General features: G+C 44.5%; 1 protein-coding gene across 2 annotated transcripts in view; it reads left to right on the top strand.

Annotated features, from left to right (window-relative positions):
• The window catches only part of TRPM7 (transient receptor potential cation channel subfamily M member 7), a 2,599,208-nt gene that overhangs the window by 1,009,173 nt on the left and 1,577,866 nt on the right, over positions 1-12,169 (top strand). For both annotated transcript variants that reach the window (XM_069624956.1, XM_069624955.1), the window contains exon 10: positions 4,129-4,201. In XM_069624956.1, coding sequence (XP_069481057.1) covers positions 4,129-4,201 — 73 coding nt within the window. The remainder of the gene's footprint in view (positions 1-4,128; positions 4,202-12,169) is intronic.

A 12,169-nucleotide genomic window follows, 5' to 3' on the forward strand; every position in this document is an offset into this window, starting at 1 on the left:
TCCACCGGCGTCTGGCCTCTTCAGCGTCCCTGGGATCTCCGTCTGCGGTTGGGCAGCCCCCCAGGTTCTGTTAAAATAATGGGCCGCGCCACGGGATACGCGTACTCTCCTAGGCCGTCGGTTACGGCTGCCTACCGGGCTCCACCTCTGCTGGGGTGTCTGAATCGGCTTTCTGAGGAACTCCAATCGACCAATCATGTCCCTGCTGCCTTTCCCATCCTCCACAGGGGCTTACGACTTTGGCGGGGTGGTGGAACCTACTTGAGTCACTGGGGAGGCACGGGAGCTCCGCCAGCACGTCTACCTTGTGTCGGTGGCCATCTTCGAATCCAGAAATACATTTTTAAAGTGAAAGTGAAACTGTTTTTTCTTTTTACTGAGGATTCCCAGCCTGACAGGGAATATTCATGAGCATGTGAATCCATGCCAAACCCATATGGAGAACATTGGTTACAGGTAAGTAACTTAAACCATGTTGGTGAAATAATTGTTAATGGTCTACAATATTCACTTTGGGCAGAGATGGATCATTAAAGGCTGAAAGAGAGTTGCATGAAAGTAATTGAATACGTCTGGTGAGCCATTTTAGACATAATGGTGACTTATTTTGTTTATTCAGTTTGGATTTGAAGATAAAATATGGGTTTCCCTTCTTTTCCCTTTTAAATATAAATAATACATCAAACAAACTTTAAGATTTAGATATGTGTATCATCTTTTTTGTTAAGAGACATAATAGTATGCTTGTTTACGGACATGGTTGGTATTTTTTCAAAGTACCTGCATAGTAAACCTGAAATCGTCATTGCACACATTTGATTTGTTACTAATATCAATAGAATATACTATTATAGGGATTCAGGATTGTTCTCTCCTGAAGAATAACCTATAAAGGACCTGATAATTGTTGACTCATTCAGAACATTCCTCATCGTTTCAAATGAACAACTATGTCTTATGTGACTAGAAAATTAGCAGGATTTGTAATGTTATTATTTATTGTTGTATTTGATACGATATCTGAAATATTGGTATTAGGTCAAAAGAGCAGTCTTTGCGCGCAGGGGCAGACAGGGGCAGGAGTGTCGGGTAAGTTAATGTGGGGCTGTTTGTGCGTGTGTAGTCAGTGTGTGTTATGGGGAAGGGGGTGGTGGGGGTGGAAAAGCGAGGGTTCATGGGGCTTAAACCCCCTGCCCTCCCAATTTAGAAAAAAATGAGTGGGTGGGGAAGGTGGAAGGGGAATATGTAATATTTCGGCATTTTAAAGCCGACATAAAAACTGCCAAAAACAATCAGTCTTTTTTGTGTTTGATCTTTAAAATGCGGATATATGACATAGAACCGAAATATTAACAAATATTTGAAGCAATTGTAAGTACTAACTTGCTTTCAGTATTGTAATATACTTAGAATTATTGTCTATCTGTATTTAGATGGAGTGTTAATGTGATATTGTATATAATAATTTTTCCTTCTTGATTAAATTTTCTATATTTGATGTTGTGTGAAAGGTTTTCCTCTGTGTGCGCAACACTGTTTGTACATAAGGGTAGGGCTTTCATGATCCATGATCCATTGTTGATGTGGATCTGATGCGGAGCCCCCTTATTTACTGTCTGCGCTGAAACACCCTTCTTTAAAGGGCTAACTTAAACGTTCTATTAAGTGTTAATTAATGTTTTGTGCAGTCCATCAATCTGCTATTTATGTTTTATCTTATTCGTTTTCTGGTCAATTGCAGCCAATTCTTGTTCTAGATGAGTTTAAGTTAAGTTGTCTCTTCTTCCTCTAGGCCAATGAGGAGTTCTGCCTCTGTTTCTTTTCTCTCCTGTAAAACATTTATCAGAATTTGCATATTTGACCTGCAACTACCAATATATTGGAGGAACAATCCTTGAGGCTGTGTTGGTATTCCTAGAGTTCTAGTTTTCACCATTTCACTGTTATACAGGCTTCAATGCACTGCTCATGATTTGCAAGGAAGGGCTTCCTTTGTCATATGCACCAGACTGCAAGTGACACCTTTCACAGCCGAGAAATCGAACTCGAGCAAGACCAACTTCAAGTCTGAAACTGGAATTATTGTCACACACAACAGTGTTAAATTTGACTGAAGCACCACCAGTGAGAATGAAATGGTGAAATAAGCAGTATTGCCAGCAACTTGGTTGTTATTTTTTGGTAGGACATTGGTCCTCAGCCTTGCAGTTTGAAACCATCTCTTACACTTCTCAAAGCATTTCTTTTTTGGCCTTTATTTCTTGGATGGCCTAGTGCTGATTTAACTCTTGCGTTGGTCCTCACAGACTTGGCTGTCAGGTTCCCCCCTCCTTATGTGGTTTGGCAGGGGACAGGCATCAGACCCTATACTCAACAGATAGACACAAGGTACTTGCCTTCCCCTCCTATTTAGTTTTCATTGTATGCCTGCTATTGTCCTGGACTGTCCCTAAATGTCACTTCTGTTACTCCCTGTCTCTGGCCCTGCATTTAGTCTATTTGTGCACACTCTCCACTCGTCTGAAGAGTATCCTTTTTGCTCAAGTATTGAAGTGGACAAGTACTTGCCCTCATACTTTCGCAGGACTGGCTTGTATTCCTTCTTCCGTAGGTCTCACGCTACCTGCCTCTTAAGGTGTTTATTTTCCATTTTTTCTTGTACCCCATCACTCCACTCCTTACTCTCCCCCTCTACTTTGAGAGAGTACTCCTCCTCTAGCTTGAGACTGTCTTCCTCTTGCATTTTGTAAAATGCTTCTAATGTTCTCTCCCTGCTTATTCCTTTAACCTGTACTCCTTTATGTTCCAACTCCAGTGGTCTTTGGTACTCCCTCTCTACTTTTCCTTCTGCTTCTGCCTCGTCCCGATTATCAGTCCCCCTCCTCCTTGCTTGCTACACACGATTTTTTTCTTCTACTCCTTTCCCTCTCCTATCCTGTTCTGTGTTGGCTACCTCCTACCCTGTGATATTCTCTTTAATTGTCCTATGTGTATTTGGCTACCTCCTCCATTCATTTCCCTTGTCTGATATTATTATTACTCCACCTTTTTCTCCACTGTTCACCTCTTCCTCCTCCAGGCCTTCCTCTGCCTCTTTCGGTTTTTCCATCTCCCACTCCTTACTGTTCTCCGTATTCCTGCTATGTCCATTCCTTCGTTCCTGCCTCACTACTGCTGTCTTTCCCTGATTCTACTCCATCCTTTCTCTTCACTCTCCTCTTGCTACTCTAGTTGTACCTCTTCACTACCAGAATTCCACTACTTACTCCCACACATTTGTCCTGGCTAATCCCCCTTTGTATACCCCTGTCAGTTTGGATATCATTCGGTGCACCAAAGTTAAGCATACAGTGGTCACCATTTTGAAACTAGATCCAGTTTCTCATCTAATCGTGCCATGTTCAATGGGCATCCCACTCCTGTTGCAGCATGGTTTCCTGACTGTAGATTGTACACTCAAGCTCCATAGGTCCGAGTCATGTTTTGAATGTGAGCCAAGTTAGTCTACCAAACCTGTGCTTGACACATACAGAGAATGCCTACAACTCTGTTGGTCGGAGTCTGATGAACTGCACCTTTTGTAATTACGCATCTCACTGGATTACCACATATGTCTACCTTTCAGAAACATATGGTGTTGCTAGCCTTCTCTGAGTGTAGATTTGTCCTTGGTCACTAGCTACAAACATGTCACTTGTAAAATGTTGGTAAAACCAATGTGACAAAAAAATGCATTTGAAATTGCTGCCATTCTCTGTCCCATGAGTTAAATGAACTCACAAATGTAAAAATAGTATCCTAATTTAAACTCTGAAAATGTGAAAATCCCGTTTCCTGAACTGCAACTTTTCTGTTGTCTTAAACTGATCAAGTGTGGTTTTATGAAAATGTATGACAAATGAATGTTCAAGTTTAGACCTTAAAGTGCTTCAGTTATAGATCTTTCTGGATACAAAGTATATTCACCGTATTATACAGAATCAGAGCGTTTAATCTTATGTGATTGTGATTTATATGCTAGAATTCATCATCCTCATTTAAAAAATATGCTTCTTGGAAACAAATGTTTGAATAACATTTGCAGATTTGTTTTTATTAACAGTTTTGTATGCTCTGTATTTAAACTAGATCACTGTGTTCCACATAGGATCCGAAGAACACCAGGATATTGATGTTGCAATTCTCACGGCACTTCTAAAAGGTGAAGTATATTCATATGTTATGTTATGTTGACTTATTTTTTGCACCGCTACATACGTTGACTACATTCCATAACAAGCGGACATTGGACTATGCGTTTGATGAATGAACACATCATATTGATAATTCAAAGTACAGGATCAATCTGCATTGACTTCAAAGCTTTGTGTCGGGGCAATTGAAATTTCTATCAAGACAAGGTTGTTTATTTAATTAAATCCAAAAATGGTCCATCACAGGAAAGTACCTGTTAATATGAGGCCTAAACCCACCTAAGAGTTTAAATGGAAGAACTGAACAATACCAATACTTTTAAAAATGTGGAAAATGTTGCAGATGAATAAGTGGAGGTTTTTCCTAATGTTTAAAGTCTCAGGTTGGTTTTGAGTGCCCAGCATGCATGTTAATATTTGCATTTGGTTATTTTAGAGTGCTTTACTGAAGGTATTGGTTATCCCCATTCGGTCATCCAACATCTGTGGAGTGCATAAAATAGAATAAAAGACCTATTAGGTTAGGGTTTTTTGGAAACTGATAGGTCTTGAGTCCTTTAACAAAGCTGCTAGTTCCAACTAACTTTGATTACATTACTTTAGCTCCTAAAAGCTGCTTTAATTTCCCCTCTGTGGTGGATTGACAAAACGTGACACGCAAATTAAACGCTCAATTTAAATTATTACAAATACTATGTGGTTGTGATAAAGACCTAGAACTGTGGTCCACAACTTGCGTCTTTTCAGATGTTTTGGACCATGACTTTCATAATTGACCATATTGGCAAGTGTTGATGGTAGTTGTAGTCCAACACATTTGGAGACCCAAAGGTTCCAGACTCCTGATCTAGAGGGTCAAGGGGATTATCTTCAACCAAACTAGACATATCTCTCATTGAATCATCTATGTTAACAGTGAAAATATGGGTCAAATCAATGGTTTCAGGAACAAAGCAAGTGATGTAGTGAGAATTTCACTCCTATATGTCCCCTCTGGGAGGGACCCTCAGAAATTGAGGGAGACCTATTTGGTATTTGGGATGTTTAATGTTTTTCTCCTGACCATGGTTTGAGCTCTTGTAGGCAATTCCCATTGCATTGTAATTGACAGATGTTACTATTACCCAAATTGCAATACAGAGGAGTTTCAAAGAAAATCTCGGAACCAGATGTCTTCTCATCAACGCTACTATTTATCACCAAACATAACTGACATCTGTCATCTTCTCTGTGAGGACCTATGACTACTATTCCTTACAAAGGCCTGGTTCATACCCGACTATGTGGCATATTGTCCAAGGCCATCCCCACTGGCTACAAGATTAAACAACCCAGAGCAGAGGGAGAATTGTGCCCTTTCACAAAAACTCTACCAACATTAAAATTACACCCTTCACATCCCTGAAATGCAGCCTTTCTTTCACGTAAGACCTGGCTGATGTGGTCACCAACCTTTCGGTGGACGGCCAACACCTCAGCATATTGGAAGATCACAGTATAGCTCGAAGACTAGTACAACCCAGCTAGAAAAGCACTCCCTGCAAACCTTTGTGCTTTACACTACAATCAACTAGTTAAAGGACTGACGCACACAGTGGCCATACATTGATGTCATCTACAGCGAGAATTTCACTAGCGTTTCCTTCCCAGTTATCTTAAACCTGGCGTTTTACCTCTATTGGTTTCCGCATCTTCAACAAAGTACCACTGCTTCCAAAGTCAATTAAATCGCCCCAGCTAAAATCTAGTCCTTAAAGGAAATCCCACTGGGCATCCTCCTGGAAACCTTGCAATATCCAAACCCCCACACAGGCGAACGAATACGAGACTTGAATGCTGGATGAGCTACTTAACATCTATGGATCATCATCCCTTGACATTATAGCCCCTTTGATTCGGTTTAGGTTGATTTTACCGCAAACAAATGGTCGTAATTACCAAAAGTTCTAAAAATGCTACCACCAAAGGTTCGAACACCCAAAGTTCGTACCTTTGGTGGTAGCATTGCAGGTAAGTATAATTAAAAAAAAAAAGACTGCGGGAGCTGTGGGGGTGTCCCCGCAACACCTCGCTCATTATACTGTGTGGTATAGTGAGTGGGGTGTTGCGAGGGAAACCCCTGCAGCACACCCGTTAAAAAAAAAAAAATGAAAAAAAGCGGGGGCTGCGGGGGAAACCCCCGAAATCCCCCGTAGTACATGTGTTTGCATGAGAAAGGTGCAAACGTTTGGTAGTTCACACCTTTCTCATGCGAACATTCTGACCGCGGCCAAATCAGCTGCGATCGCAGAGGCGTTGCTGGGGGGGGTGAGGGGGCTATAACCCCGGGTCTTTTGGTTGTAGCCCCGGATAGAAGCTCGGGCTACAACCAAAAGGCTATAGCTAGCCCCGGGTCCCGCCAGTCCTGACATTAGCTTAGCCCCTGATCTTTTCCAGGCCTAGCAACACCCCTGCGCGGCGGTCGGATCACTCGGATTCTTCGATTCACTTCAAATTCTCACAATAGAAACAAGTTGCTAAATGTTTAAATTAACTCAAAAGAAAAATAGAGTCTCAAATAGAAATAGTCTGGAGTGGGAACTACCTTCCAACACACAAACTGGCTTAGCATGGATGACTCTGGTGCTACCGAGCTGAAACTATCAACACAAACATCTTGCCATATAGAGTCAGTGAAACAAGAAGTCTTGGAATTATGCACACATTCAAAAACCCTGCAGCCTGCAACACAGCATCAACGCCACCTTAAGAAGCCTGTGGCTCCATTGTGACACATTTCAGAAAAAGAATGCAACAAATCCAAGTCCATCTAGACCAGAAACAACCAATTTTGCCAATCGCAGCAATGGAAACAGCAGCCAGGAAGAGTTTACTCAATTTAGTCGAATCCTACCCTTTGTATCTAAACATGAGCCTAGGGCAGCACTGCTACCTAATACCACTATTGGATGAATATGGGGAGAGGTGTGGTTCACTTTAAATTTCCATTAAAAGGCTGTTGTTCTGCGTGTGCAGTAAAAGAGAGTGCGGATGGGGTGAAGGCAGATCTTAGGGGTGAAGGCGTGTGGATGGAGTGCAGGCCGGGGTCATGGGTGGAGCCCCCTCATTGTGCAGCAGCGTGGGGAGGAGATGAGAAAAGAGGAAGATGGGTCTAGGAAAGATACGCTATATGTGGGTGCATTAACTAGGGTTGGCTGTGGCGGAGTCAGTGGAGGTTGACTGAGAGTGGCAAATGGGGGTAAAACTGCTCATATGAAAGGATGTACGACGAGGGGCTCAGTGGACATATGGCGAGAAAGAAGAGAGAGATAGAAGAAAGAGAAAGGAGCTGGGGTAGCAGAGGAAAGAGATGAATTGGGGTATCTGATTTGTAGAAGGGGCCCGGAGTAGAGTACAGTGGATTGGTGGGTGGAATTGTTGGTGAATGGGCATTCGGAGCGCCAACATAGATTTCAGATGAACCCACCTATTCCTAACACTGACCACATTTCCTCCATTTTCTGTGAGGCTTCTTCTCACAGTCATCATTAGCAATCCACCAGGGTCAGCGAAATACCTTTGCCCCCCTCTGATGTCTGCAAAGCAATAACAAATTAACCAAAACCAGCACCCTCTTTCCTGGCCTTCCTCAATACCTGCATTGGGCCAAGGGGTTGTTCTTCACACCTTCAAAACAGCCTTGTGTCACAACCCTTCTCTAAAAACCCTCAGTGTATCCGGCAGACCACCAACCACATACTCAATCACAGTTGTGAGTTAAAAGGCTTGTAGTTTATTTATCACTCGCTATAGGAATACCTTGTTGTTCGGTATGTGTTCTGCCATTCACCATAGAAGTGGTCTTAAGCACTTGACCTTGTCCGAGAGGTGACGTTTTGTGACTCTGTCAGGATGTTGCCATAACTTGGTTTGTGGGTGGAAAGGAGGGCTGAGTACAAAGGGGAGTAGACAATGAACGCGACAACTGGGTGTGGGGAAAGCACTTTGAAGGAAAGTTGTTGTGGTGGTTTGGATGTGTGTTTCGTTTTTTTTTAGTTTTTTTTTTTTACTGTGATTGGTCCTCTGTCATTGTGTAATGTAAATGTAATGCAAACATATTTATAAAGCGCAAACCTTGGACCAAGGGCATCTAGGCGCTATCATGGGTTCAACTGTCGAGGGTGCCCAAAGGACATTTAAAAAAGGTGTGTTTTTAGTGCTTTGCGAAACTGAAGGTAGCCTGTAGTTTCACTCAAGGAGAGACTGGGGGCGAGGAAAAAAAATGATCGTCCCCCAATGTAAGCTCTCTTGTAGCACGAACCCTTTAAAAACATTTGCGATGCTGAACTAAGACACAGAGTTGGTTTACTCTCTTTATTGTGAGAGTAAATGTCTGTGATAGCCAGCTAGATTGTATGCAGCGCTTTACTGAGGGGGAATTCTCATAAACGGTGAGGTCTGGTGTCATGAGGTTTGAATGGCATATTCCTCATTTCATTGCTGAATTGATGCAACTATATCTGGCTCGATAGATAATCCCGTTCCCAAGATAATCTTTTTGGTTTTTCGACCTTACATTTTTGTGGTGTTACACCGCCATGTACAGGTCGTTTGCAGAAAGTGCTCAACATCGCACATCAAAGCTGAAACATGATCAATACCCGATTAATTTCTATAGCAACATTTTGTAAAGGATAGGTACTTCACCCTCATGACATCGAAGGGAATTTTGCTACAGTTTTAAGATCACATTTTTGAATCGGTTGATTTGAATCAGGTTCCATATTTAACAAAAATACCTATTTAGTCTGTATTCTCTCCTTTCATTAATGCTTTAATCCCATGAATATATTTTTACAGAAATGTCACAAAAAAACAGAGCAGTAGTTAATCCTTCCCAAATCAAAACAAAACTTCAAAAGCTGAAACATGATCAACATTCTGAAGAAGGTAGATATCGAGACCATGAAGCTGATAGAATATCAAGTGCAGCTCTAACGAAACGGGGCAAATTGGTGAAGAAGTACAGTGTACCCGACTCAGCGCCCAGGTGCCTAAGATCTCAGCCCTTCCCAGATTCGGTGGTCTCGGCCGCAGCTTGGAAACTCTCAGCGAACCAGTCATCGGCAGCCAAGGTACCTCCGGACCAGGAGGGGAAGAAGCTGGATGCGTTGGACAAGCAGATAATTTACATTACAGCCTCTACCATCAAGGCAGTGAACGCCCTAGCCATTTTGTCCCGTTATGACCGGAAACCCTGGTACAAGCTGGGGCCTATCCTGGACTTCCTGCCCGAAGTCAAGAAGGTTGAGCAAATGGAAGTCTTTCAGAAAGGGTAAGTGGACACAGATCACGGCATCACAGTGGCGGTAGACATCGCGGACATAGGTTTTCACCAGATGGGGAACAGGGTGTCTCTACACCTTCAAGATTGGTTGAAGGCTACACATTTCCACCAGGACGTTCAGACTAACATGCTAGGTAGGCCCTTCTACAAGGAGAACATCTTCAGAAATGCAGTCGACAAGTCTTTGCAGGCAAAGACCGACACAGAGACGGCATGTTCCCTCTGAACTTAGCAACAGCGTCGATCCTCTTCCTTTCGCTCCCCTAGAGGCAAGCCAGGAAGATCTTCAAATGGTTATAGTACCCCTTACCGACAGCCATCATGCTCTTCCACTCAGGAAGCCTACAGGGAGTGCTCTCCTGGTAGCAGAGGTCAGTGGCTGCGCCGCCCTCAAGGCATAACACCTCCCTCCAGGCAGGCCTGAACCGGCCGTGGCTCTGGGCGCCCACTTAAGCCCACTTAAGGCCTCAGTGGGAGGCCGTCTGGCGAAGTTCGTCAGCACGTGGGAAAAGATCACCACAGACAGATGGGTGTTGGACACTGGTACACCTTGGAGTTCTAACACAGGTGTCCTTGTATCCCTCAGATTCAGCTGCAAAAACTAAACGGGCCACAGCTTCTACAAGAGGTACGTTCCATGTTACAGAAAGAGACGAGAGAGCGCGTCCTGCAGCAGCTCCGGGCCTCCAGAGTATATACCAGATACTTTCTAATTTGAAAAAAGACAGGGGGTTAGTCCCAAAAGTTCTGGATGGTCACGTTGCAGCACGTGCTCAGCCAGCTTGAACAGGGAGATTTTATGACGTCCTTGGACCTGGAGGACGCCTACTTCCATATCCCCATTCACAAAACGCACCTGCTCACAATCTCTGGCAAGCAAGCACAAGGCCAAAACCATACATCTGGATCTCCATAAAATGTCCGAAGTCTAACTTGAAGCTATCTCAGGACGCTCTTTTTCTGGGCGCATGACTCATCACAGTGACGTGCTTGGCGTACACCTCGGAGGAGAGGGTGAAACTCATACTAGGCTAGGTGCATCGCTTGTCGTCGGCCCAGAGAGCGACAGTGCGATCCATATAGTCGCTTCAGGGCATGTTGTCCTCCTGCATAAATCTCGTTCGCCTGTGCAGATTGCGCATTAGGCTTCACCTGGAGTTCCTAGATGCGAGGTGGATGCAAGTGTTTGGTAACTGTACGGACAAGATCGCCCTCAACAAAGAGTTCTGAGGGTTGATTCCTTTGGTGGGGGTGTGGCACCTTGTCTAGGGAGCTCCATTCAGATTGCTTCTTACCAGGAGACAGTCACCATGGATGCCTCTCTAGGGGGGTTGGGAGCCCACACTGGACAGTTGCACGTCAGAGGCCTCTGGCAACCTGACGAAAGGGAGCTACACATCAACGTCCTGGAGCTTTGGGCCGTGTTCTGGGCCCTCAAGTCTTTTCTTCCTTCATTGAAGGGCAAGGTGATAAGGATCTTCACGGACACCATGACCATGTTCTACATCGGAAATGGGGGGGGGGTGGTGGTGGTCATTGGCATTCTCTAAAGAGGACTTGTGGCAGTGGGCTTTTTTGTCAAGGTATGTTTCTCGTTCCGTTTCACCTGGCGGGAGTCAAGAACACCATCATGTACTTGCTCAGCAGGGAACTGCATTCTTGCCATGTGCTGGAGCTTCGCCAGGACCAGGAGTATCTGCTGTTCAACAAATGGAGTCAACCCCAGATCTTTCTCTTCGCGACCGCTGTGAACACCAAGTGCCAGGGGTTCACCAGCAGGTTCCCTCCACCAGGGAGCTTGGGGGGGGGGGGGCTTTCTTGTTCCCGTGGGAGGGACAGTCCCTATACACTCCCCCCCCGTTTCCCTTCCTCTTACGTTTCTTCAACACGCTCAGGATGATACTCGTCGCCCCGGCGTGGGCCTGGCAGATCTGGTATCCGGACTTACTATGCCGGTCAGTGGCCCAGTCCATCCAGCTACCGCTTGCGAGAAGGGGGGGAGAGGCAATTCTTCATCACGATCCAGAGTCTCTGACCCTGATGGCATGGCTCATGCAGCCCTAGAGTTTGGACTTTATGCTTTACCTGCAGAATGTAAGGATATCCTGGTCAGAGCTTTGTCAACGTTGAAGTGCTACGGACATAAATGGAAACACTTGTGTGGTGCCTGGCTCAGAAGATTACTCCTCTGCGTGTCATAGCTCTGCAACTTTTGCCATACTTCCTTTCCTTGGCCAAAGCGGGACTGGCTCATGCCTCTATCAAGGTGCATCTCGCTGCCATATCCAGGTACACTAGGATCCTGGGCAGACCTTTACTGTGGTCTCACAGGCTCGTCAAGAGTTCCTCAAGAGTCTTCAGGACTTTCCCAACCGGGGAAGCTTGGGAGTTAAATCTTGTGCTAACTAAGCTCGTTGGAGCTCCCTTCGAACCTTTGAATCAGGCTCTGCTCAAGTTTCTCTCATGGAAGACTGCTTTCCTTGTGGTTATCAACTCGGGCCAGGCGGGTCGGGGAAATTCAGGCCCTGTCTTGTAAGCAACCTTGCTTGTCTTTGCACGCTTCAAGGATGGTACTTTGTAAATAGCCCACCTTTATGCCAAAGGTATTCGCTGGACTTTGCTTGTGCCTTGAAGTTCTATGTGGCACGAA

Source organism: Ambystoma mexicanum, chromosome 11 (genome assembly GCF_040938575.1).
Source record: "Ambystoma mexicanum isolate Mex_15411 chromosome 11, UKY_AmexF1_1, whole genome shotgun sequence".
Lineage (NCBI taxonomy): Eukaryota > Metazoa > Chordata > Amphibia > Caudata > Ambystomatidae > Ambystoma > Ambystoma mexicanum.